Raw genomic sequence first — 25,914 nt, 5'->3', positions numbered from 1 at the left:
TTCCTACTTTTGCTTTCCAGTCCCTTATCAAAAGGACAACTGGAACCTACCAGAAAGGATATTCTACATCCAAAGACATACAAGGAAAAAAAACCCACAACAAGGTGCTAGGAGGGGCGTACTTGTGATATAATCAAATCCCATACCCCTCAAGTAGGGGACCCAGAAACTGAAGAACAATTATATTGCAGAAGCTCCCCTACAGCTACAGGAGTGAAAGCTCTGAGCCCCATGTCAGGCTCCCCATCCTAGGGTCCTGGCACTGGGAAGATGAGCCCCCAAAGCACTTGGCTTTGAAGGCCAGTAGGGTTTGCCTGCAGGAGCTCCACAGGACTGGGCGCAACAGAAACTCCATTCTAGGAGGGCACTTTCAGGTTCCCTAGTGTACCAGGATTCAGGGACAAAGCAGTGACTTTACAGGAACCTGGGGCTGACCAACCTGCTGGTCCTGAAGGGTTTCTTGGGGAGGTGGGGTGAGGGTAGCATTGGCTCCTTCTGGGGTTATAAAAACTGGTGGCAAACATACTAGGGACTATCCATCTATGGAACTCTTACTGGAGGTACACACCAAGACCATTGCTTAGATCATTAGTGCCAAAACCTGGCCTCACCCAATAGCCTATAGGCTCCAGTGCTATGATGCCTCAGGCCAAACCACGAATATGGCAGTAACACAGCACCACTCATCAGCAGACAGGCTGCCTAAAGACTTCCTGAGCACACAGTCACCTCCAGACAAGTCCCTTAATACAGCCCTGCCCACCAGACGGCCAAGGCCCAGCTCCACCCACCAGGGGGCAAGCACCGGCTGTTCCCACCAGGAAGCCTACACAAGCCTCTAGACAAAATTCACTCATCAGGAGGCAGCTACCAGAAGCAAGGAAACTACCATCCCACAGCCTGTAGAATTAAGCCTGCAAACAGAGATCAGAAACTATTCTGGGACCAGCTGATCCCTGACTCTTGGGTGACAAGAGGAGAGTGTATTGCTGGGACACAGAGAACATCCCCTATAGAGGGCTATCTCCAAGGTCAAGAAATACAACTAACCTAACGCATACATAAAAACACAATTAGAAATTTAAACAAAATGAGATCGCAAAGGAATATGTTCCAGATGAATGAACTCCAGAACAATAAGTGGAAACAGTCTCTCTGAGAAAGAGAGTAACACCTGAAAGATGATATGAGAACTTGAGAAAAGAATGGATGCACAGTGCAAGAAGTTTCTAACAAATAGAAAATATAAAGAACAAAGAAACAGCTGGAGGATTCAATGACCAAAGTGAAAAATACACTAGAAGGAATCCACAGCAGAGTAAATGAGACAGAAGAATGGATCAGTGAGCTGGAAGACAGAGTGGTGGAAATCACTGACACAGAACAGAAGAAAGAATGAAAAGAAGTAAGGACAGTTTAAGAGACCTTTGGGACAGTGTCAAAACATAGGAATATTCGTATTATAAGGGTTCCAGAAGGAAAAGAGGGAGAGAGAGGACCTGAGAAAATACTTGGAGAGGTAATAGCTGAAAACTTTCCTAACATCAGAAAGAAAGCCACCCACGTCCACGAAGCACAGAGAGCCACATACAGCATAAACCTAAGAAGGAAAACATTGAGATACATAATAATCATATTGATTAAAATTTAAAGAGAAAGAGAAAATATTAAAAGCAACATGGGAAAAATCAACAAGTAGCATCCAAGGAAATCCCCATAAGATTATAGCTGATTTTTTAGCAGAAACTCTGCAGCCCAGAGAGAGTGGCAAGATAGATTTAAAGTGTGAAAGGGAAAAACCTATCAGGAATACTCTACTCAGCAAGGCTTTCATTCAGATTTGATGAAAAAAATAAAAAAATTCACAGATAAGCAAAAGCTAAGAGAATTTGGCACCATCAGATAAGCTTTGCAATAAATGCAAAAGAAATTTCTCTAAGCACAAAAGGTCACAATGAGAAACAAGACAACTACAAAATGGGAAAGCTCATCAGTAAAGGCAAACATGTAGCAAAGGAAGGAGATCATCTACACACCAATATGATGTCAAAACCAGTTAATTTTGAGAGGAGGAGAGTACCAATGCAGAATGTTTAAAATGTATTTGGAATTAAGATACCGGCAACCTAAAACAATCATGTATATACAGACTGCTATACCAATACCTCATAACTGCAAAACAAAAATCTATATAGATGCAACACAGGAAGAGAAAAAGGAATACAAACACAAACTCTAAAGGTAGTCATCAAACCACAAGAGAACCAAAGAGGAGAGGGGAAAGAAAAAGATGTATAAAACAATTAACAAAATGGCAGAAAGAACATGCATGCCTGCCTGCTCAGTTGTGTCTGACTCTTTTAGCACCCTATGGACTGTAGCCTACTAGACTCCTCTGACTATGGGATTCTCCAGGCAAGAAATACTGAAGGGGGTTTCCATTTCCTCCTCCAGGGCATCTTCGCAATCCAAGGATCAAACCTCCATCTCCTGTGTTGGCAGGCAGATTCCTTACCACAGAGCCACTTAGAAAGCCCAAAACGAAAAATACATATCAATAATTACGTTAAGTGTAAATAGATTAAGTGCCCCAACCAAAAGACACAGAATGGTTAAATGTATACAAAAACAAACCCCACATTTATGCTGTCTACAAGAGATCCATTTCAGATCTACAGACACATACAGAGTGAAAGTGAAGGGATAAAAAAAGATATTCATGGAAATAGAATTCAAAAGAAAGCTGGAGTAGCAATGTTTATATCAGAGAAAATAGACTTTAAAATAGAGAAAGTATTTATGAATTTCACTTCAGGACAGCCACCGTGGCATTATAAAATATCTTTTCTAAGAAACTGGTATCCAAAAATATCACCCTATTTACCATCTCCTTAAAACAATCTGCACTCAGGTCACACTTTCAAAGTTCCCACACCTCTTAAAATCCCATCCATGCCCTCTTATTGTTGCTCAGATATAAACAAGCCTTCCCAGGGTCGACGCCTGCAGCCCTACCTTGTACCCCACAGCTTTCACTGCTTCCTTTAGCCCTTTATATTCATCATGTTGCCTCTCATTACATGTTGCCTGTTTCCTGTATCCCCTTCCCTCTGCTCTTAACCTACTAAACTGCTAATCCCTCTTTAGGTGTCAGCTCCAGCCTACAGCACTTTGCCATGATGTTACTGGCCCACCCCTTTCACAAGCATGGTCCCTTGGTCTAAGTGAGCAATGACTGACGGCAGTCTGCACCCTGGAAATGTGCTCCACAGGGCAGGACCTGGGTCAGTTTGAGTACCACTGTATGTTCAGCACAGAATAGGTAGGGCCTGGTACACACAGGCATTCCATCTGGGAAATGACTGAGCACAGCATAGGTAGGGCCTGGTACACATAGGCATTCCATCTGGTAAATGCCTGAGTGGAAGAACAGAGAGAAAAACACCATTAGAGGCCCCTGGTTTCCATTTCAAGAATGAGTGTTTACAGCTGTGAATCCTTCCAGGGTTTTGAAAGGTGCATATTCACCTTGGAACAATCTCTCTTGCTTGGAAGAGACTCTTCCATACTTTACTTCCCCCTCAAAGTCTTATATTATTAAGAACCTTCTATATAAAAGAAAGGACACGTATCAGGTAAAATTTTTCACAGCTCCTATGAGTCTTCTTTTTCAGCAAACACTGGTCTTGCTCTTTTACTAGTTAGCATATCTACTGAGAGTAATAGATATTTAACATTTACAAATGTTTTCTCTGTCTTTTGGTGTAAATCTAAAGAATAAAACCTCTCATTTCTAAATTTTCATTGTCAAATCGCTAAGATTACAGTAAACGCAAAAAGATGCTACTAGAACAACTAGTGAATACTTGGAGTTTGAAAGCTGGTACAGATGAACCACTATTGCAAGCTAATGTAGGACAGCACTTAGGAATTCTGAAACTTCTGGGGTTCAAACTGGCGCCCACCACTTAACGGCTTTACAGCCTTAGGGAAGATACTCAATCTCCCTTTACCTCAGTTTTCTCAAATACAAAATAGGGAGGTTGTTGAAGGATTAAATGAGATACGACATTATTTCCAAGTAGGTGGCATTTTGTATGTGGTCAGGAGGTGTGCAGTATAAACAGTCCTGCTGCTGCTTTCCATCCACATGTAAAATACAAAGGAGGTCTAACTACAAGCCAGCGTGGCTGTTGCACTTTCACAGAAGATCAGCAAGATGTTCACTGAAGTAGTTTATTTGCCAAATGAGAAGTTTCAGGCAAATGTTTTATGGGTCTCATCTCATCTCTGACACAGAGATAACTGTATCTGTCCTGCGATATCACAAGGTTGTTGTGAGAATTAAGTGAGCTACATAAGGATTTGGCTTGAAATCTACTAAACAGAATCAAATCCAAAGTATTAACATAGTTTTATTTTCCTTAGAAATTCACTATTCCTCAAATACCTTACATGTATAAAAAGCAGATCACATATAAATGGTAGATCATTTTTTTCTTAAAAACATAAGGAATAAAAAGCACCTATTTTAATTTCATGATATTTATTTGAACTAAGAATAAGCCTTTCTTAATCATTAACACAGTCAAATGTTCTTTTAGATTTAAACAATCAAAATATATTCTCTAGAACAAGTCGATTAAAATTATACTTTGCTGGAAATTGAAGTACATCTCCTAGCAAGAAAGCAAATCCACACAATGCAATCTGGTACTAAGCAATATAAAAATACAATTAATAAAAGATCATTTTAAAAGCTTTAAATAATGTTAACATTAACCATTTTAGAATCATTTTATTTGCTTCCTTTTTAAGCAACAGGCAAATGTTAATTCAGCTAAAGCATTTTTTATTATACATAACACACACATACACCACACACACACACAAACACATACCTCTTGCACTGCTAGTCTCTCATCAATTCCAGCTCAGTTAACTCTGTGAAACTAGTACAGGAAAAATAAACTATGGTGCTACTGTGGCTAAGACCACACAACTTTTCATGGAACTGATCCAAGATGTGAAGTTCCATTTGAAAGTCACTGACAAAACCCTTGGAAATGTTAAGGGGGGGAAAAAAAAAAGCCAAAGACTAAAGTCCTGGTGAGCCCTGAAGTCTCTGCTTATCCACACTCATGAAAAGTAATCACAGGTCCAGTCCAGTTCCCTCCTTCTCTCTGCATTTCCTTCAAAGCAACCCACTAATAAAATTGCTATTTCTTTTTTCAGGAAAAAAAAAAAGAAAAGTTTAAGGAATGCAGACAGATTCTACGGAAACAAAATTCTGGAAAAAAACCATTTATGCCACTATGTAACAAAAACTACAATAGTTCTTAAATAATCCACAATGAAATTTGTTGGTTTAGCACCTAGTGATTTAAATTTCTTTCTTTATGCATAAGAAACACCACACTGCCATCCTAGCCAAGACACAGAAGGCCACCTACTTAGCAGCAGATGTAATTTTAATCTGCTGATTGGTAGATCTGTGATCTGTGATAGGTAATAGCAGGTTTAAAAGGTTTCTAAGTTTAAAAATATTTCCAGAACCAAAGTCTGAAGTCCTTTAAATACTCCAAACCACAGATTATGATATTGCATTACTTTCTATAATAATATAAACACCTTTTGCTTTTCTATAATAAACACCTTTTCTATAATAAGATACACACATTTTGCTTACTTAAAGCATTTACAGCTGTACCCATGTAATACAGAAGGGAGATGCTTCTTTAGTACTATAATCTCAGAAAAAAATTGAAAAAATCAATTAGATACGTATTTGGCAGAACTCAAGATATAATAAGATTTGCATTATCATACAAATCACCTATGATGCCAAATATACAAAATTGCTGCATTAACCTCAGAAAATGAAAACTTCCTCCCTAATCCATGTGACTAGAGACTAAATGGAAGACTTCAGAGGTGTTGCTGGCTGTTTGGAGGGCTAGGGAAACTCCCCCAGCAGAAGGAGAGAGGACAGGGTGTAAAGGGAGAGAGTCCAGTTTTAAGAAAAAGCCAGCTCTCCCAGCAGAGGTCAGAAGTTAGACAACCTCCTACATTGATCTGTGAATCAGCTTAGCCATAAATTGCCAAGGAATACTCCATGTTTCTGGAGATACTTAGAAGATAAGCAATAAACCTGTTCCAAAGATTTAAGATAATTCTAAGTAGAGATAAAGGAACTGGATCAGATCTTATATGAATCCATTTTCAATACAGGAGTTTACTCCATAGGGCAACTAGCCCCTTCTGATTCAGAAGTATCACATTCTAAGAGATTAGTTACAAAGCAAGATAAACTAAAAATAGAAGATTTAAGGTAAGACAGAGACAAATGAAAATGAAAATGTGACAATCCAAAACCAATGGGATGCAGAAAAAGTGGTCCTAAGAGGGAAATTTATAGTTATGCAAGTTCATCTCAGGAAACAAGAAAAATCTCAAATAAACAACTTAACCTTATATCTAAAGGAATGAGGGATTATCATGCTGAGTGAAGTAAGTCAAACAGAGTAACATAAATATAAGCTTTCAGCTTTTTAATCATGAAGAATGATGTTTGCTGCGGGTTTGTTGTATACGGCCCTTACGTTCAGGCAGGTTCATTTTATGTCCACTTTCTACAGAGTAAATATATGATATTACTTATGTGTGGAATCTTAATGAACTTATTTACAAAACAGAAGTAGAGTCAAACTTATGGTCACTAGGAGGAAGGCGGGAGAGGGATCAATTGGGAGAGTGGGATTGACATATACACATACACATGTATATAAAATAGCTAATAAGGACCTACTATATGGCATAGGGAATTCTACTCAATACACTGTAATGGCCTATATGAAAAAAGAATCTAAAGACTAGATATATGAATGTGCGTTAACTGATTCACCATGTTGTACACCTGAATCAAATGCAGCACTGTAAATCAACCAGACTCCAATATAATTTTTTTAATATAAAAAAAAATAGAGGAACTAGAGAAAGAAGAACACACAAAACCCAAAGTTGGTAGAAGGAAAGAAACGAGACAGATCAGAGAAGAAACAAATAAAATAGAGACTAAGAAAATGATAGAAAAGATTGGGGAAACTAAAGGCTGGTTCACTGAAAAGATAAACAAAATCAATGGCCAGACTCATCAAGAAAGAGAGGGTAGGGACCCAACCCAATAAAATCAGAAATGAAAAAGAACTTAAAACCAACACCGCAGAAATACAAAGAATCATAAGAGACGACTATGCGCAACCGTATGCCAATAAAAAGGACAGCCAAAAGAAAAGGACAAATTCTTAAAAAGGCACAATCTCCCAAGACTGAACCAGGAAGAAACAGAAAATATAAACAGACCAATTACTAGTCATGAAATTGAATTAGTAATTAAAATTTTCTAACAAACAAAAGTCCAGGACCAGATGGCTTCACAGGTAAATTCTACCATACATTTTAGAAAAGAGTTAACATCTATACTTCTTAAACTATTTCCAAATAATTTCAGAGGAAGTAACTCTTCCAAACTCAATTAAGACCTGCATCACTCTGATACCAAACCAGACAAAGATATGACAAAAACAGAAAATTACATCTATAGCTAATTCATGTTGATATATGGCAGAAACCAATACAATATTATAAAGCAATTATCCTCCAAGTAAAAGTAAATAAATTCCAAAGTATTTAAAAAAGAAAATTACAGACCAATATCACTGATGGACATAGATGCAAAAATGCTCAACAAAATATTAGCAAACTGAATCCAATAATACATTAAAAGGACCACATACCATAATCAAGTGGGATTTATCCCAAGGATTCAAGGATTTTTCAGTATCACGAAACAATCAATGTGATACACTATATTAACAAATTGAAGAATGAAACACATGATTATCTCAATAGACACAGAAAAAGCATTTGATAAAATTCAGCATCCATTTATGATAAAAATTCTCCACACAGTGGGCACAGAAGGCACATACCTCAACATAATAAAGGCCACATGTGACAAGCCCACAGCTAACATTATACTCAATGGTGAAAAGCTGAAATTATGTCCTCTGAGATCAGGAACAAGACAAAGATTCCCATTCTTGCCACTTTTATTCAACATAGTTTTGGAAGTCCTAGCCTTAAGAAGAAATGGAAGAGTTCCAAAGTGGAAAGGAAGAAGTAAAACTGGTGATTTTCAGATAACATGATATTATAGCAGAAAATCCTAAAGATGCTACCAGAAAACTATTAGATCTCATCAATCAAATCTGTAAAGTTGTAGGATACAAAATTATAAACAGAAATCTGTTGCATCTCCATACACAAACAATGAACTATCAGAGAAACTGAGGAAACAATCCCATTTACCACTGCATCAAAAATAAAATACCAGAAATAAACCTACCTAAGAAGACAAAAGACCCATACTCAGAAAACCATAAGAAACTGATGAAAGAAATTAAAGGCAACAAAAATAGATGGAAAAATATACCATGCTCGTCAACTGGAAGAATCAGTGTCATTAAAATGACTGTACTACCCAAGGCAATCTACAGAGTCATTGCAATTTCTAACAAAATACCAAATACATTTTTCACAGAATTAGAACAAATAATTTTAAAATTCGTATGGAAACACAAAAGACTCTGAATAACCAAAATAGTCTTGAGAAAGAAAAACAAAGGTAGAGGAATCAAGCTTCCTGACTTCAGACTATACTTAAAAACTACAGTAATCAAAACATAATGGTACTAGCACAAAAACTCACACACAGATCAACAGAACAGGACAGAGAGCCCACACACTTATGGTCATTTAATCTACAACAAAGGAGGCAAGAAAACACAAAGAGAAAAGACAGCCTATACAATAAGTGGTGCTTTGGAACTGCATAGCTACATGTAAAATAATGAAATTAGAGCATTCTCTAATACCATATGGGCTTCCCTGGTGGCTTAGCTGGTAAAGAATCTGTCTGCAATGCGAGAGACCTGGGTTTGATCCTTGGGTTGGGAAGATCCCCTGGAGAAGGGAAAGGCTACCCACTCCAGTATTCTGACCTAGAGAATTCCATGGACTGTGTAGTCCATGGGGTCACAGAGTCGGACACAACTGAAAGACTTTCATTTCACTAATACCATATATAAAAATAAACTCAAAATAGATTAAAGACGTAAATGTAAGACAAGATACTATATTAATTCTTAGACGAAAACATAGGCAGAACACTCTTTAACATAAATTGTAGCAATATTTCTTTGGATCCATCTCTTAAAGGAAATAAAAGCAAAAATTTAAAAATGGGACCTAATTAAACTTAAAGGCTTTGGTAAAGCAAAAGAAACCACTGACAAAATGAAAAGACAATTTACTGAATGTGAGAAAAATTTGTAAATGATCAATAAGAGATTACTTTCAACATATATAAATAGCTTGTAAAATTTAACATTAAACAAAGAAACAACCTGATTAAAAAATGGGCAAAAGAATCGAATACACATTTTTCCAAAGAGGAAATGAACAGATGGCCAATAGGCACATGAAAAAAATGCTCAATATCACTAGTCATCAGGGAAATGCAAATCAAAACCATAATGAAATATCACCTCACACCTGTCAGAATAGTTATCATCACAAAGAACACAAATAACAAATGTTGGCAAGGATATGGAAGAAAGGAAACCTTCATACAATGTTGGCAGGAATGTAAATTGTTGTGGCCACTGTGGAGAAAGTATGGAGGTTTCTCAGAAAATCTCAGAACTACCATATGACCCAGTAATTTCAATTCTGAGTATATATTGGAAAAAAAAAAAAACCACAAACGACTAATTCAAAAAGTTGCATGTACCTCAATGTTTACAAGCAGCACTGTTTGAAACTGCAAAGACATGGAAGCAACCCAAGTGTCAATCAACAGAGAAATGGATACAGAAGATGGGGTGTGTAATGAAATACTACTCAGCCAACAAAAGAAAAAAATTTTGCAATTTGCAGCAACATGGATGAACTTGGAGGGCATTATGCTGTGAAATAAGTCAGACAGAGAAAGACAAATATTGTATGATATCATTTATACATGGAACCTAAAAATTAATACAAATTTATGAATATAACAAGAGAAGCAGACTCAACAGATATAGCGAAACAATTAGCGATTACCAGAGGGGAGAAGGAAAGGGGGAGAAGGAACATAGGGATAGGGGACTTAGAGGTAAAAACTATTAGGTATAAAATAAGCTACAGTGGTATATTGTATAGTGTAAGATGGGGAATATAGCCAATATTTTATAATAACCATAAATGGAGTATAACCTTTAAACTTATATTGGAGTGGGTGGCCATGCCCTCCTCCAGGGAATCTTCCCAACCCAGGGATCAAACCTGTCTCCTGCAATGAAGGTAGATTCTTTACTGTCTGAGCCACCACAAAAGCCTAATAAGATGGGGAATGTAGCCAATATTTTATAATACCTATAAAAGGAGTATAACCTTTAAAAGTTGTGAATCACTATACTGTACACCTGTAACATATAATATTGTACAGCTACTATACTTCAATTCAAAGAAAGATTTAAGATAAGAATAAAGGCAAAGTAATGCTTAGTTTGCCAATTACTTTCTTTTTCTTCTTCATCCCCAAACTAGAAACGAATTGAAAAATAAAAAAAGTTAGGTAGCTGATGCAGATGTGGTTAGAAACATCCTAAGTACACATAACATCAAGGCATTCTATGCTTATTAAAATTGTTATGGATGCTATGGTTACCATAAGAGTAATATATGAACGATGGTAATCTACAATGTTTGTTAAAAGTCATGTATTAAGATACAGATGGGAGGTTAGACCAAACTTCAAAGCACATCAACTAAATAAGTAAAAGTGATCATAACTTTGCTCCTGCTGCTAAGTTGCTTCAGTCGTGTCTGACTCTGTGCGACCCCATAGACGGCAGCCCACCAGGCTTCCCTCGTCCCTGGGATTCTCCAGGCAAGAACACTGGAGTGGGTTGCCATTTCCTTTTCCAATGCATGAAAGTGAAAAGTGAAAGTGAAGTCGTTCAGTCGTGTCTGACTCTTCTCGACCCCATGGACTGCAGCCTATCAGGCTCCTCCGTCCATGGGATTTTCCAGGCAAAAGTACTGGAGTGGGGTGCCATTGCGGGTTCCTTAAATTTACAAGAGGGCATTGGCAGTTTCCTTGATCAGTTCAGTTCAGTCACTCAGTCGTGTCCGACTCTTTGCGACCCCATGAATCACAGCACGCCAGGCCTCCCTGTCCATTACCAACTCCCAAGTTCACTCAGACTCACATCCATCGAGTCAGTGATGCCATCCAGCCATCTCATCCTCTGTCGTCCCCTTCTCCTCCTGCCCCCAATCCCTCCCAGCATCAAAGTCTTCTCCAATGAGTCAACTCTTCGCATGAGGTGGCCAAAGTACTGGAGTTTCAGCTTTAGCATCATTCCTTTCAAAGAAATCCCAGGGCTGATCTCCTTCAGAAAGGATTGGTTGGATCTCCTTGCAGTCCAAGGGACTCTCAAGAGTCTTCTCCAACACCACAGTTCAAAAGCATCAATTCGTCGGCGCTCAGCTTTCTTCACAGTCCAACTCTCACATCCATACATGACTACTGGAAAAACCATAGCCTTGACTAGATGGACCTTAGTCGGCAAAGTAACGTCTCTGCTTTTGAATATGCTATCTAGGTTGGTCATAACTTTTCTTCAAGGAGTAAGCGTCTTTTAATTTCATGGCTGCAGTCACCATCTGCAGTGATCTTGGAGCCCCAAAAAATAAAGTCTGACACTGTTTCCACTCTTTCCCATCTATTTCCCATGGAATGATGGGACCAGATGCCATGATCTTCATTTTCTGAATGTTGAGCTTTAAGCCAACTTTTTCACTCTCCTCTTTTACTTTCATCAAGAGGCTTTTTAGTTCCTCTTCACACTCTGCCATAAGGGTGGTGTCATCTGCATATCTGAGGTTAGTGATATTTCTCCCGGCAATCTTGATTCCAGCTTGTGTTTCTTCCAGTCCAGCATTTCTCATGATGTACTCTGCATAGAAGTTAAATAAGCAGGGTGACAATATACAGCCTTGACGTACTCCTTTTCCTATTTGGAACCAGTCTGTTGTTCCATGTCCAGTTCTAACTGGCCTGCATACAGATTTCTCAAGAGGCAGGTTAGATGGTCTGGTATTCCCATCTCTTTCAGAATTTTCCACAGCTTATTGTGATCCAGACAGTCAAAGACTTTGGCATAGTCAATAAAGCAGAAATAGATGTTTTTCTGGAACTCTCTTGCTTTTTCCATGATCCAGTGAATGTTGGCAAGTTGATCTCTGGTTCCTCTGCCTTTTCTAAAACCAGCCTGAACATCAGGAAGTTCATGGTTCACATATTGCTGAAGCCTGGCTTGAAGAATTTTGAGCATTACTTTACCAGCGTGTGAGATGACTGCAATTGTGCGGTAGTTTGAGCATTCTTTGGCATTGCCTTTCTTTGGGATTGGAATGAAAACTTACCTTTTCCAGTCCTGTGGCCACTGCTGAGTTTTCCAAATTTGCTGGCATATTGAGTGCAGCACTTTCACAGCATCATCTTTCAGGATTTGAAATAGCTCTACTTGATAGCTACTTCATTTATAAAAAGACAAATTATGAAAACATCCTGAAAATGTAAAGGAGACATTTCATTAAAACCTCACACCTGTGGGCTAATTTTATATATTTTATAGTCTCACTTGGATCAGATTCTCAGAGAAGCCAATGGAAGATTGATTTGAGAACCACTGAAACAGTTTCAATATCTATAATAACAATTATTAAATTTTCTCATCTTGGGACCGCAAAGAAATTTTGTTTTTATAGATTTTATAGACATTATTTACTATATTAGTAATTGAATCTCAGAAGAATTTATAATATTAATTCACTAGAGATAAAAATAAACCATTTACACATTAGTATTATTTATGAAAACAACTGTACTTCTCAAAATAAAAAAATTTTGAGTTAAGAGTCCATGGTGTTACATTCTGGGGGCAAATTTCTTTAATGTCTGACAATAGAAGACAACTGTGTTCTCATGTCTATTGCTGCATTCAGTCTATTGTGACACATTGTTTTGGTTCTATTTATAAAGGAAATCCAGCATCACAAAGATACATAATTGGAAAAGAAAGGATACGATAGGCTTCTTGGAAGGATCTGAGAGAATCCTTCCAGGGATCTTAGAGGATCCCGCTTTCCTTGAACCATACTGCTAATGAGAGCTGCTAATCAATGACACAAAATACAATGGTGAATATTTACACTTTGGGTGAGGTGAGGGGGATACAGGACTTAACTACCACCAGGAGCATATAAATACCACATAGGTATATGCTAACGTGCTCTCTATAGGCCAGAAAAGGAAATGAGTTTTAAGAAAGGTAATTTAAATTAATGTAATGTGGGCTTCCCTGGTGGCTCAGAGGGTAAACCGTCTACCTGCAATGCAGGAGCCCCGGGTTCGATCCTGGGGTCAGGAAAATCCCCTGGAGAAGGAAATAGTAACGCACTCCAGTACTCTTGCCTGGGAAATCCCATGGACAGAGAAGCCTGGTAGACTACAGTCCATGGGATCGCAAAGAGTTGGACACGACTGAGCGACTTCACTTTTTTTTTTCTTTCTTTCTAATGTAGTTATGCCTTAACTTCACTCAAGAAACCAAAAAAAGTAATAAATAACCATACAGAACAATATCTTTCAGTCTTCTTATTACTTTTCTCTCTCGTATTGCTAGATATCTTTTCTATGAAAGAAATTCAAGGGGCTATATCTATATAAACCCATGAATCTCTGTCATGAAGACATCAGCATAATTGTAACTGGGGCAATGCTCTGAAAACAGGTCTGCTGAACCTCTTCTTGATTCAGGCAGTGAGGAACCACACGAGAGCCTGAAAAGAGACATTTATGACTCTAAGGCACGTATTCTGTGAAGAAGGGTTTACCCCGGTGTCTTAAGGCAAATTCTGGGAACCATCAGGAAGCTCAGGAAAAGGAAGATGGAGCACTCAGTCATAAATGTATCTTAACCAGTACTATTAAACTGAAAAAATGTCAACATCCCTGCTTTTGATATTGTTACTAAACTCTAAATGGTAATTTCTAAAACCAAAACCAACCTGCCTTACCCCTACTCCATTTAAAATTAAAGTAATCCTTCAATTTATAGATGAAAGACAAATCCAAAAGAAAGTTAAATTCAGCATCCTTAACTTGTCCCAGTTGCACCCAGACTCTCAAGTTCCAATCCTCTCTGCCAGAGGGTCCCACATCAAACACCCGATGGCTCCCCATAAACAGACTGTAATGTACCATAGAACAAAGGGTGCCCAAAATAGCTTCAAAATACCAAAGGGGATTAGCCAGCAATTTTTTTTTTTCTTAAATTAAGCCGTTGTGATCTAAAGCTTGGCAAGTAGCATTAGAAGAGAGAATTAGATTTGCTTTATCATAAATGAAAATGACTAAAGTATTTTTTAAATGCTTTCATGAACAGCAATAAAATTCTCCAAAGATCTATGTAGAGTATTTTTTTTTAAACAGGTATGATTTAAAAGAAACTCATTTCTTTCAAAACATATAATCACTCTATTTTCTCTTTAAGCTGGTTTTGACAATGTCATTATAAATTATAATCACAGGCAACTTATTTATAATCAGTTTATGGAAAAGAAATACAATATAACGTGACTTTATTAGGGACTATATCTTATGAAATATGACTGAAAATTATTTTCTCCTTTTACATACTTTATATTACCTAATCATGTATGCTAATATATCAACTAAAATGGTATGTTTTATTTAAAACATTAACAACTAGAAACAGCCTGCCTATAATTTTATATATGAAGACTAGGAGCAGACTGTCCATAATTTTAAGACAAGAGAGGTGAGAGGATGTAAAGGTACACATTTGTAACATTAACTTCTCTTTTACTAACATATCTATGTTTATATTTTTCCAAGTCTTTCTTTTAAAAATCACCCTCTCAGAGAGAAAATGTTAAAGCTTCAAGATAATAAATAACCATTTGTACACATTTATTACTTAGCTCCTCCCTAGAGAAACTAAGAGTTTCAATAAATTCAATTAATTCTCATGAATGGACAAAAACTAGCAACTTTGCATTTCCATCACTTGCCTCTTTCATCGATATTCATAAACATTAAGGACCAGGACAATAAAAGCTTATAAAAAGGGAAAATAAATTACTAAAGAACAAAATAGGGTAGCAAGCATAATGTTTCTGAATGAGGAAGAAAATCTTTGCAAATGATTCAAACTTCCTTTCAGTCAAGCAAACATCAAAGGAAAAAAGGGACAAAAGTTAGATGTTTTAAAAAATGAAATTAGAAAATAAATTGATTAAATGCAACTTTACAGGGCTTACTGTGAGAAACTGCTAACTTGTAATGATCACAACATCCTAGTCATTTTCAGCTTTTGGACTGACATAGAACTTAAAGTGTTAAAACTATTATTATGTTGACAAAAAAAAAAAAACTGAACAAAGAAAGCAAAAGCATATGCAATAAGGTTTCATCTGAGAAAAGTGAACAATCTAAGCAACAAAAATTTTAAAGGAGCAGATTTGAGGAGAAAAAGTGGAAAAGCAACCTAAAAGAAATGAAAATCCTGAAAAGCCCGGTGAAACACTGTTTACTTGTGCTCTGCTTCACAATCCTCTCATAAGGGGTCTGGCCGGCCTGAAATGTCTGTGGACCGTGACCACCCACACTATGGGAAGCACCGTGATTAAAGAGAGTGCTGTACTCCAGTATCTGCCAGCATGGTTTGTGCCATGTTGCAATTATTAAATTTGCAGTCTTTTTATAATCCGTTGCATGTGTTGTGGCAAGTCCCCTACACTGTCTAATAGGAAAACCACTGAACATGAATAGCAAGTTATTTTTAATGTGCACAAATGGCTAGAAAACTGGATACTTTTAATATTACACTTTCAACTTTCACAAAAATGGTTTAACTTACCATACATCTAAAGCTACAATGAAAACAGATCTGCCACTCCAAATTCCCTTCAATCCTCTTAAAGAAGATATATAGCCCAAGTTAAACCCCTTTAATAAGTAGCTAAAATGTAGGTTAAACATATACCAAGGAACAATTCACCCTCGCATCTCTCCAGTGATTACAGACATGAGAGAACACCAAGGAACACAACAGCTGTAAAATTCTGCAAGTCTATTTACCCCCTAAACTTATTGTCTATAAAATATGTGCTTTCCATTCTAATTTTTCCCCCAAGGGTAATGTGGCTTTAAAGACATACTTTTCAAGGAATATTAGGTAGTGTGAAAAAGTCAGTCAGAACACCCAGAACAGGCATTCAGAAAAATAATGTGAACTAAATGAATGGGAATGCTATAAATCCTGGCTGTTGAACCAACCTCCCCCAATCCTACCCTCCCACCTTGCTGAAGAAGCTGTCACTCAGGCATAGCAGGCCTTTTTTGTAGAAGCCAGGATAATATGAAGTTGGGTTTTTCTTTAAGGTCTTTTTAAAAAAGATCAGCTCAACCAGGAATTGGCAGGCAGGACTGGCCCAAAGACAAGTAAGAAAGACCTCCAAACCTCCACCTAAACCTGTCTACTTCAGAGCCCCTGCCCTGGGAAGAATGTATGAGCGAGCTCACACAGACAGCTGGCCACGGCTTTTATCACTAAATAGGAGGGAAACCGAAAGAATAAAAGAAAACAAAATAACCATAAGAATTTTTTAAAAGATCCTTTATAGAGGCATAAAATCAAAACAACCAAAAAATCGTGACCCATCTCTGTAACACTCCTGCCAAAATGAGCCTTTCATCTGGAGGACAGATGACAGTCTCATTTTTTCTTCCCAGTGATCAAAGTCCTTGAAGATTATTTGCATAGGTTAAGCAAGGAATGAGGATCCTTCTCTCCCAAACATACCTCAAAAAGCCATAAAACCCCCCAAACCACAAGACCAAGACAGAGAAAACCAACTTTGAACTGTACTGGCCTCCAGGAGACATCATTTCCCATCGCTACCCTGGATGTATGCTCCCGTGAATGGCAGATGGCTCCGCTACTCAGTGATGGGGCAGAGAGAAGAAGGAACAATCCTAACTATCTCTCTCACAACCTTCCTGAGACCCACTGCAACCTACCTCATTATGTAGCAAAATGCTACAAAGATAAAAAGTGACACAAAGCTGTGTGAGCCATGAATGAACCTTACAATCATAAAGTAGTTTATGTTTACAGGCTTAATTTAACTTAAATTTTACTTAGTTCCAAGGAAAGGAAAAACAAAAATATATACTTAAGTTTATAAAGTTATGTATTTGAGTTAAAGGCCTAGATTGTTTAAGAGTTCCTTTTTGGTGTTTATTTTAGAATTTTACTAATACTGATTAGACTGTATTTATGAGTATGACACGAATGGCTCTGGCTGTAGCATTTTGGTCTGGCTCTTAATCTCCATCTTCTAGTAAACTTCTTAAGAAGAAGGCAAGAGATTCAGGGAGGAGGCAAAGGACAGGAAAGTAGTGAGCTCTTTAAATGACTTCTGCTAATCCATAAGCCTTCTAAGAGAAAAGTCACCCATACATATCCTTTACTACTTTACTGCTAATTTATATGAAGGCAGTTTTCTTCTTTTTTTTTTAACCTGATACAATTTCAAGTTTAAGGAGTTTTCAATTTTAGAGCCAGAGGTCTTGGGCCCATAAAGTTATCTGTCCCTGACCTGGTTAGAAAATAGGGATTAAAATCTGTGTAACACATATTCTTTAAAAAATATTTATTTGGCTGCAACAGATCTTAGTTGTGGTACGCTGGATCTTCAGTCTTTGTGGCATGCAGGTTCTAAAAAGAATGGGGACGCAGCATGCAGGATCTTTAGTTATGGCATGCGAATTCTCAGTTGTGGCATATCCCCTAGTTCCCTGACCAGGGATCAAATCCAAGCCCCCTGCATTGGGAGAACAGGGTCTTAGCCACTGGACCACCAGCGAAGTACCATACATATGTTAAATATTTCACTTATACACGTTGTACAGAATACACTAAAATTGATACAAATCTCCTTAAAAGTGCCTGATTTATGGACACACAAACACAAGATTAAAGTGGATTATGAGCCTTTAAGGGTCTTTTTGTATTATATACTGGTCTCAGTACAAACTGTAACAAAAATTACATTTGCAACATTTGCAAGCTGTTTATTCTTTAAAGTCCTCCAAAAACCCCTACAACTGTGTGTCCAAATCACACAGGTGGGTGCTGGCATTATTATCATTATTAGTTTCATAGATTAAAAAGCTTCTCAAATTGCCCATGTGACTGGCCTGTGGACACTAAATTTGTGTTGGTATGCATATGCAAACACAAACAGGTCCTAGTCCCTGGAAATTGTAAGCATATTATTTTACACAGCAAAAGAGAATTAAGGTGGCAGATGGAATTTAAATTGCTAATCAGCTGATTTTAAAATAGGGAGATTATCCTGGATAATCTACTCAGGCTCAGTTTAATCATAAGCATCCTTAAAGGTAGAAGAAGGAGGTCACAAAGGAAGAACCAGAGACACGGAGTCTGAGAAGGACTTGCTGGTTCTGAAGATGGCGGAAGGGATCACAAGTCAAGGAATATGGGGAGCATCTAAAAGCTGGAAGAGACAAGGAGATGGATCCTCTCCTAGAATCTCTAAGAGGAATGCAGCTCTGTTGACACCTGATTTTAGACCAGTGAGATGTTGAAGCTGAAACTTCAATACTATGGCCACCTGATATAAACAGCTGACTCATTTGAAAATTCAGACCCTGATGCTGGGAAAGATTGAGGGCAGGAGGAAAAGGGGATGACAGAGGATGAGTTTTTTGGATGGCATCACAGACTCAATGGACATGAGTTTGGGTAGGCTCCGGGAGTAATGGACAGGGAAGCCTGGAGTGCCGCAGCTCATGGAGTCGCAAAGAGTTGGATACAACTGAGTGACTGAACTGAAATGAACTGAACTGAGACCCATTTGGACTTCTCACTTCCCAGTAAGATAAAAACATATTGTTTAAGCCACTAAATCTTTGGTAATTTGTTAAAAAAGCAATAGGAAATTAATACACAGGTCATCAGCAGTAGGGTCTAGATTCCAACACAGAGCTTCAGACTTGATTTCATTTGCTAAGGCCCTTATTTCCCACTTTCCTTTAACAGATAAGCCATAACCTTTTACCTCCAAATGTCACTGCATTTAAATTACTTAAATCTGGACAAAAGACCTTTATAGGATCATACCTCACATATATGAAACTTAGCCAACTAACAACCTCCACCAACACGACTCAGAACTAGGTGTACACAAGAGATATCAAGTCCAAATCTCAGAATATTCCTAAGGGACCCTCCTTTATCCTTATTCAGTGTCATCACATATAATTCCACATCACTTAGTTCTTATTGCTGCATAAAGCAAATCCAAAGCAGCATATGGGAAACATAACAGTACAGTCTCCAGGAAAGCACAATGACATTTAGTGATAGTAGTTAATGAGACATTAAAACTTAAAAAGGAAATATCCATGGATGAAATGAAAATAAAATAAAATTTTGAAGTCTTCTCTATTGGGAGAAGTCTCCATTTTAGTAAACAGCACCACCATTTAAAATCTTAGGAGTCATTCATCTTTCTTTTCTTTTCCGTCTAGAGAAGACCCTTTAACACTTCTTGTATGGTCAGTTGACAACTGATGAACTCTTATTTTTGCTTATTTGAGAAGCTCTTTCTCTCTCTTTGCAGGATACCACAAGATAACCTTGCTGGGTAAAATATCTTAGGTTGCAGGTTTTTGCCTTTCAGCACTCAAAATATATCACTGTCACTCCCTTCAGGCCTGAAGTTTCTGCTGAAAAATCAGCTAACAACCTTACAGGGGGTTTCCTTGTATGTGACTCTCTTTCCTTCTTGCTGCTTTTAAAATCCTCTTTTTATCTTTAACTTTGCCATTGTACTACTAAACACGATATGTCTTATTGTGGGTCTTTTTGGGTTCATCTTGTTTGAGACTCTCTTTGTGCTGCCTCTACTTGGATATCTGTCTCTTTCTTCAGGTTCAAGAAGTTTTCAGCCATAATCTCATCAGATACACTTTCTTTTCCTCTCTCTCTTCTCCTTCTGGGATCCCTATAATACAAATGTTCATACACTTAATGTTGTCTCAAAAGTCCCTTAAACTATCCTTTTTTAAAAAAAAAACATTACTTTTCTTTTTGCTGTTCTGATTGAATGATTTCCATTATCTTAGTTTCCAAATAGCTTATGAGTTTTTCTTTAACACCTAATCTGCTGCTAATCCTTTCCAGTATATTTTCCCTCTCAGTTATTATATTCTTCAGCTATGACTTTTTAAATATATATTTTAGATTTTTTTTTAATTTGTCTTTTTTTTCCTATTCCTTTTTAAAAAAAAAAAAACTATTTCTGGTTTTGTTTGTTTTACTATTTATCAAGTATTATCTGTTTTATTAGGGCTTTTTCTTTTGTTCTTTTTAAAACTATGCTTCCTCGCTCTCCAATCTGTGTGTGCCCAGTGGCTTTGGTGGGAGGTCTGTATTTGATCTGAGCATGAGCCACATGTCCCTTCAGGCTGGAGTTGCAGGGATGACAGCCAGAGAAGGTGCAAACAAGGGCTTTTCCTCTTTGCAGGAGTTGTCACTACCCTATCAGGGCAGGACAGGGACCTGAGAGGTTGCAGCAGGAGCCTGGGGGAGTTGCGTTTCTCCTGAGTGTGATGACAGTGTCTTTGTTGGGGCCTGAGAGTCATCCTTGATGCCCCATCTTCCTTGTATGGTCCCCCATTTTATGAACTACAATATCAACACCTGTTAATTCTGAAACCAAATCTGAAGTACCTCTGCTTCCTTTAACCACCTGGTAACCATTCTGGTTCAAGTCCCCAAAATCCTTTGCCTGGCCTACTGCAACAATGGACTTCCATGCTGGACTGCTTTCCATCAGCAGACAGATGAAAATTAGAACCTGAAATATCTGTTTCTAGACATATACTCAGAGAAACTCTAGCACATGAACACCAGGAAGTATGTATAGAAATATTCAGAGCCATACTGTTTGTAACAGCAAAACCTAGAGTAAGGAAAACACTATAGGGTAGTGAAAATGAATGTTCTACAACTACATATATGAACCTCAAAATATATATAACATTGAGCAAGTAGAAGATTAACACATCATCATATTTATATGAAATTCAAACATAAAAATTACATTATGTATTATTTATAACTAAGTCAGTATGTTCAGTTCAGTCGCTCAGTTGTGTCTGACTCTTTGTCACCCCATGGACTACACCATGTCAGGCCTCCCTGACACCAACACCTGGAGTTTGCTCAAACTTATGTCCATTGAGTCGGTGATGCCATCCAACCATCTCATCCTCTGCTGTTCCCTTTTCCTCCCATCTTCAATCTTTCCCAGCACCAGGGTCTTTTCAAATGAGTCAGCTCTTCGTATCAGTTGGCCAAAGTACTGGAGTTTCAGCTTTAGCATCAGTCCTTCCAATGAATATTCAGGACTGATTTTCTTTAGGACAGACTGGTTGGATTGCCTTGCAGTCCAAGGGACTCTCAAGAGTCTTCTCCAATACGACAGTTCAAAAGCATCAATTCTTCAGTACTCAGCTTTCTTTATAGTCCAACTCTCACATCCATACACGACTACTGGAAAAACCATAGCTTTGACTAGATGGACCTTTGTCAGCAAAGTAATGTCTCTGCTTTTTAATCTGCTGTCTAGGTTGATCATAACTTTTCTTCCAAGGAGCAAGTGTCTTTTAATTTCATGGCTGCAGTTACCATCTGCAGTGATTTTGGAGCCCCCCAAAATAAGTATGTAGTCAAACTATTTTTTAAAAAGCAAGGTAATAATAAACAGAAAATTCAAGATAAGAGAGAGAATGAACTACGTGAAGGGGAAAAGTAATATGGCTGACTCTAATAACAGCCAATTCCTAATGCTGAATGGTACATATGTTATTTATTATTCTTTAAATTCTACAATGATACACATAGGTTTTTTTTTTTAAGGGATGCTTCAATTTAAAAAGCAAAAAATTTTTGAGATTTAGATGAATAAATGTTAATCTAATCAAAAACTAACTCCCCTGATATGACACTCACAATGACAATAATAACTAACATTTATCATCACTTAATGTCAAGCATTGCTATAAAAACTTTATATACACACAACACACCTGTACATCCACATTCACATATATCATACATATAATCATTTAATCATCCTAACAACACTATGAGGTGGTAAAATTATTTTCCCTTTGTGAAGAAAACTGTAATTCTGAGAAGTTATGTGACTTGCCTAAATTAATACCAAGTTAATGTTTCCCTGGTGGCTTAGATGGTAAAGTGTCTGCCCACAATGTAGGAGGCCTGGGTTCGATCCCTGGGTCAGGAAGATCCTCTGGAGAAGGAAATGGCAACCCACTTGAGTACTCTTGCCTGGGAAATCCCATGGACGGAGAAGCCAGGTAGGCTACAGTCCATGGGGTCAGAGAGAGTCGGACACAATTCAGCAACTTCACTTTCACTGAAGAAGTGGCAGACCCAGAATTTGAATCCAGACAGTTATGTGGCCCAGTGCCTTCATTACAAAACAGTCTTAGATTGGAATAATTACTACTAGATCTGACATAAATGCCCAAAATTCTTTCAAAATTTAACAATCTTAACAAATGACAATTATCTGAAAACAAAGATTCTTAAAACATTTCATATACATTCTACAAACTTTTACAATTTGTATGCTTATAGGATAGGTTATGGAGAAGGCAATGGCACCCCACTCCAGTACTCTCGCCTGGAAAATCCCATGAACGGAGGAGCCTAGTGGGCTGCAGTCCATGGGGTCACTAAGAGTCAGACACGACTGAGCAACTTCACTTTCACTTTTCACTTTCATGCCTTGAAGAAGGAAATGGCAACCCACTCCAGTGTTCTTGCCTAGAGAATCCCAGGGACGGTGGAGCCAGGTGGGCTGCCGTCTGTGGGGTCGCACAGAGTCAGACACAACTGAAGCAACTTGGCAGCAGCAGCAGCAGCAGCAGCTGGATAGGTTATAATAGACCTTTGTTATCTGAAAATGTTAATTATACAGAGAGCAAGTAGCATCCTACTATACATACTAATATATAAAACTGATTTGGAAATTTCTTAAAGCCTTATTAATTTGTTCAGATATTTTTAAAGCACCCCAGGTGTCTTCAGAACTAATCATAACATATGTTCTGAGCTCTTAAGTGCAAGAATCCAAAAGGGTATTAAAATGATCATTATTTTATATCACTAATTCTGGAACAGCTTGTTACTTTAGAATAGCAACTGGTACAAAAGATTTAAACCCAGCACATCAAGAATTACACTAAGTAGAGACATTTAAATACTTTAAACATGAAGGGACAGCAGTTGTCAGATTGAATAAAAACCAGAAACCAACTACATGCTACCTATATGAAACCAATCTTAAAATAAAGATACAAATAGTTTAAAAGTAAAAGGATGAAAAAGGATGTATCATGTAAATACTAATTAATAGAAAGCTAGTTTTTTTTTTTTAATATCAGACAAAGTAAACTTCAGAATAAAAAGTATTACTCAGGATAAAAACATACATTTCACTAACAATAAAACAGTTGACTCAACAAGAGGACATAGCAATTCTAAATGTGCTTGTACCCAATAACAAAGCTTCACAATAAATGAAACCAAAAAAATGACAGAATTGAAAACAGAAGTGGATAACTTCCACTTAAACACTCAAACATTATCTCTCATTAACTGATAGAAAATTAGTAAGGCTACAGAAGACTTGGATGACACTATTATTAAGAGACAATTCTCCATGAGTCTCTTGTAATTCTGAATGCTCTGTGAACAGAGGCACTGACTGCCTTTCTGCCAGACTATCTTTTCAAGGATGCTTCTATAGCAAGCAGCTTTGGAAGAGAGAAATAGGGTCTTAGTCATAAGCTAAAGGCAATTTTGTTTACTATCCAATATATTATGAATCCCTCCAGGGTAAAATGAAATATGTCTTTAGCCTGTTATAAGAGATTTGAGGACTCCAAGATGAAGGTTCCCCAGCTGTGACTGAAAAACATCTATGAACAGTATTCACCTGGGATTCTGTGAATCTCCCCTATAAGATATGGGGCACACAGGAAACAGACACAAACATCAAACTCATACTGTTTGTTGTGCTATGAGCAATAAAGTCCTTTGTTTCTGACTCAGGAGATCTATGTCTCCTGACAGCAGGCATTAAACAGTGGCAGACGAACCTATCAAACTGCAAGCAGGGAAAACCCCAGACCCTTCACAGTCTTCCCAACATTCAACCACTTGATTCAACTGCCATCTACAGAATACTCCACCTAATGTTATTTTCAAGTTTACATGCAATACTCACCACAACAGTCTCTGAGAACCAAAAATGACTGAAATAATAAAAATATTTTCTTAGTCACAATCTAATTAAACTAAATATCACTAACAGAAATGTGTATATGTGTGTGCGTATATATATATCTGGAAAACACTCACATAGCTGGATATTAAACAACGCATTTCTAAATAATCAATGAGTCAAAGAAAAAAACCTATAAGCAACTAATGCAATGATTTGAGGGAAATTTATAGCTTTTACTTTTATTGTTACAAATGAAGAAAGGGCTCAGATAAAGTATTTAAATTCCAGCTTAATAATCAGAGGAAAAAAAGATTCAAACAAATCCAAAGTAAGTAGAAAAAGGAAATAAATATAATAGGAGAAATAAAAGAAACGGAAATGTACAAAAGACATAAAAATTGATGAGGATCAAATTGGGTTCTTTAAAAGACAATTTAATAAATTTGCTAAAAACCGAGCTCCTTTCATGGGAAAAAATGGGGAGAAGACCTAAGTTCTAATGTCAGAAATTAAAGTAAGGACATTGCTACAACCTTTAGAAATTAAAGTTTTTAAAAAGAATGTTAGGATGAGATGAAGAAATTATGGAGAAGTGAAAAATTACTAAAGCTGACTGAAAAGGAAATTAAGAACTTAAATAGAATTACCTATTAAAGAAAATAAACACATAATTTTAAAAAAACTCCCACTGAGAAAATATCAGAACCAGATAGTTTCATTAGTCACATTAATTAAAAATTTAAGAAATAAAAAAATACTGCTACTATATACACTTAGAAAATACAGGTGAATTACATGAACCATGAACTTCTGGATACTCAAGCTGGATTTACTGCCAACATCTGTTGGATCATAGAAAATGCGAGAGAGTTCCAGAAAAACCTCTAGTTCTGCTTTATTGACTATGCCAAAGCCTTTGACTGTGTAGATCACAACAAACTGTGGAAAATTCTTCAAGAGATGGGAATACCAGACCACCTGACCTGCCTCCTGAGAAAACCATATGCAGGTCAAGAAGCAAGAGTTAGAACTGGACATGGAACAACACACTGGTTCCAAATAGGAAAAGGAGCATATCAAGACTGTATATTGTCACTCTGCTTATTTAACTTACATGCAGAGTACATCACACGAAGTGCCAGGCTGGATGAAGCACAAGCTGCAGTCAAGATTTCTGGAAGAAATATAAATAAACTCAGATATGCAGACGATGCTACTCTTATGGGACAAAGTGAAAAAGAACGAAAGATCCTCTTGATGAAAGCTAAAGAGGAGAGTGCAAATGTTGGCTTAAAACTCAGCATTTGAAAAACTAAGATCATGGCATCTGATCCCATCACTTCATGGCAAATAGATGGGGAA

General features: G+C 37.3%; 1 protein-coding gene across 5 annotated transcripts in view; it reads right to left on the bottom strand.

Moving 5' to 3' along the window:
- Positions 1 to 25,914, bottom strand: part of FANCC (FA complementation group C) — a 324,685-nt gene that overhangs the window by 118,389 nt on the left and 180,382 nt on the right. Inside the window, exon 1 of one of the 5 annotated variants that reach the window (XM_060409073.1) lies at positions 12,535 to 12,674. The exons of the other annotated variants lie outside the window; for them this stretch is intronic. Within the exon in view, the coding sequence (XP_060265056.1) occupies positions 12,535 to 12,582 (48 nt within the window). The 5' untranslated portion in view covers positions 12,583 to 12,674. Of the gene's footprint in view, positions 1 to 12,534; positions 12,675 to 25,914 lie in introns of those variants that run through there. 5 annotated transcript variants of the gene reach the window in all.

Source organism: Ovis aries, chromosome 2 (genome assembly GCF_016772045.2).
Source record: "Ovis aries strain OAR_USU_Benz2616 breed Rambouillet chromosome 2, ARS-UI_Ramb_v3.0, whole genome shotgun sequence".
Classification (NCBI taxonomy): Eukaryota; Metazoa; Chordata; class Mammalia; order Artiodactyla; family Bovidae; genus Ovis; species Ovis aries.
The sequence above is the reverse complement of the archived record's forward strand: the minus strand, read 5'-3'. Positions and strand labels throughout refer to the sequence as shown.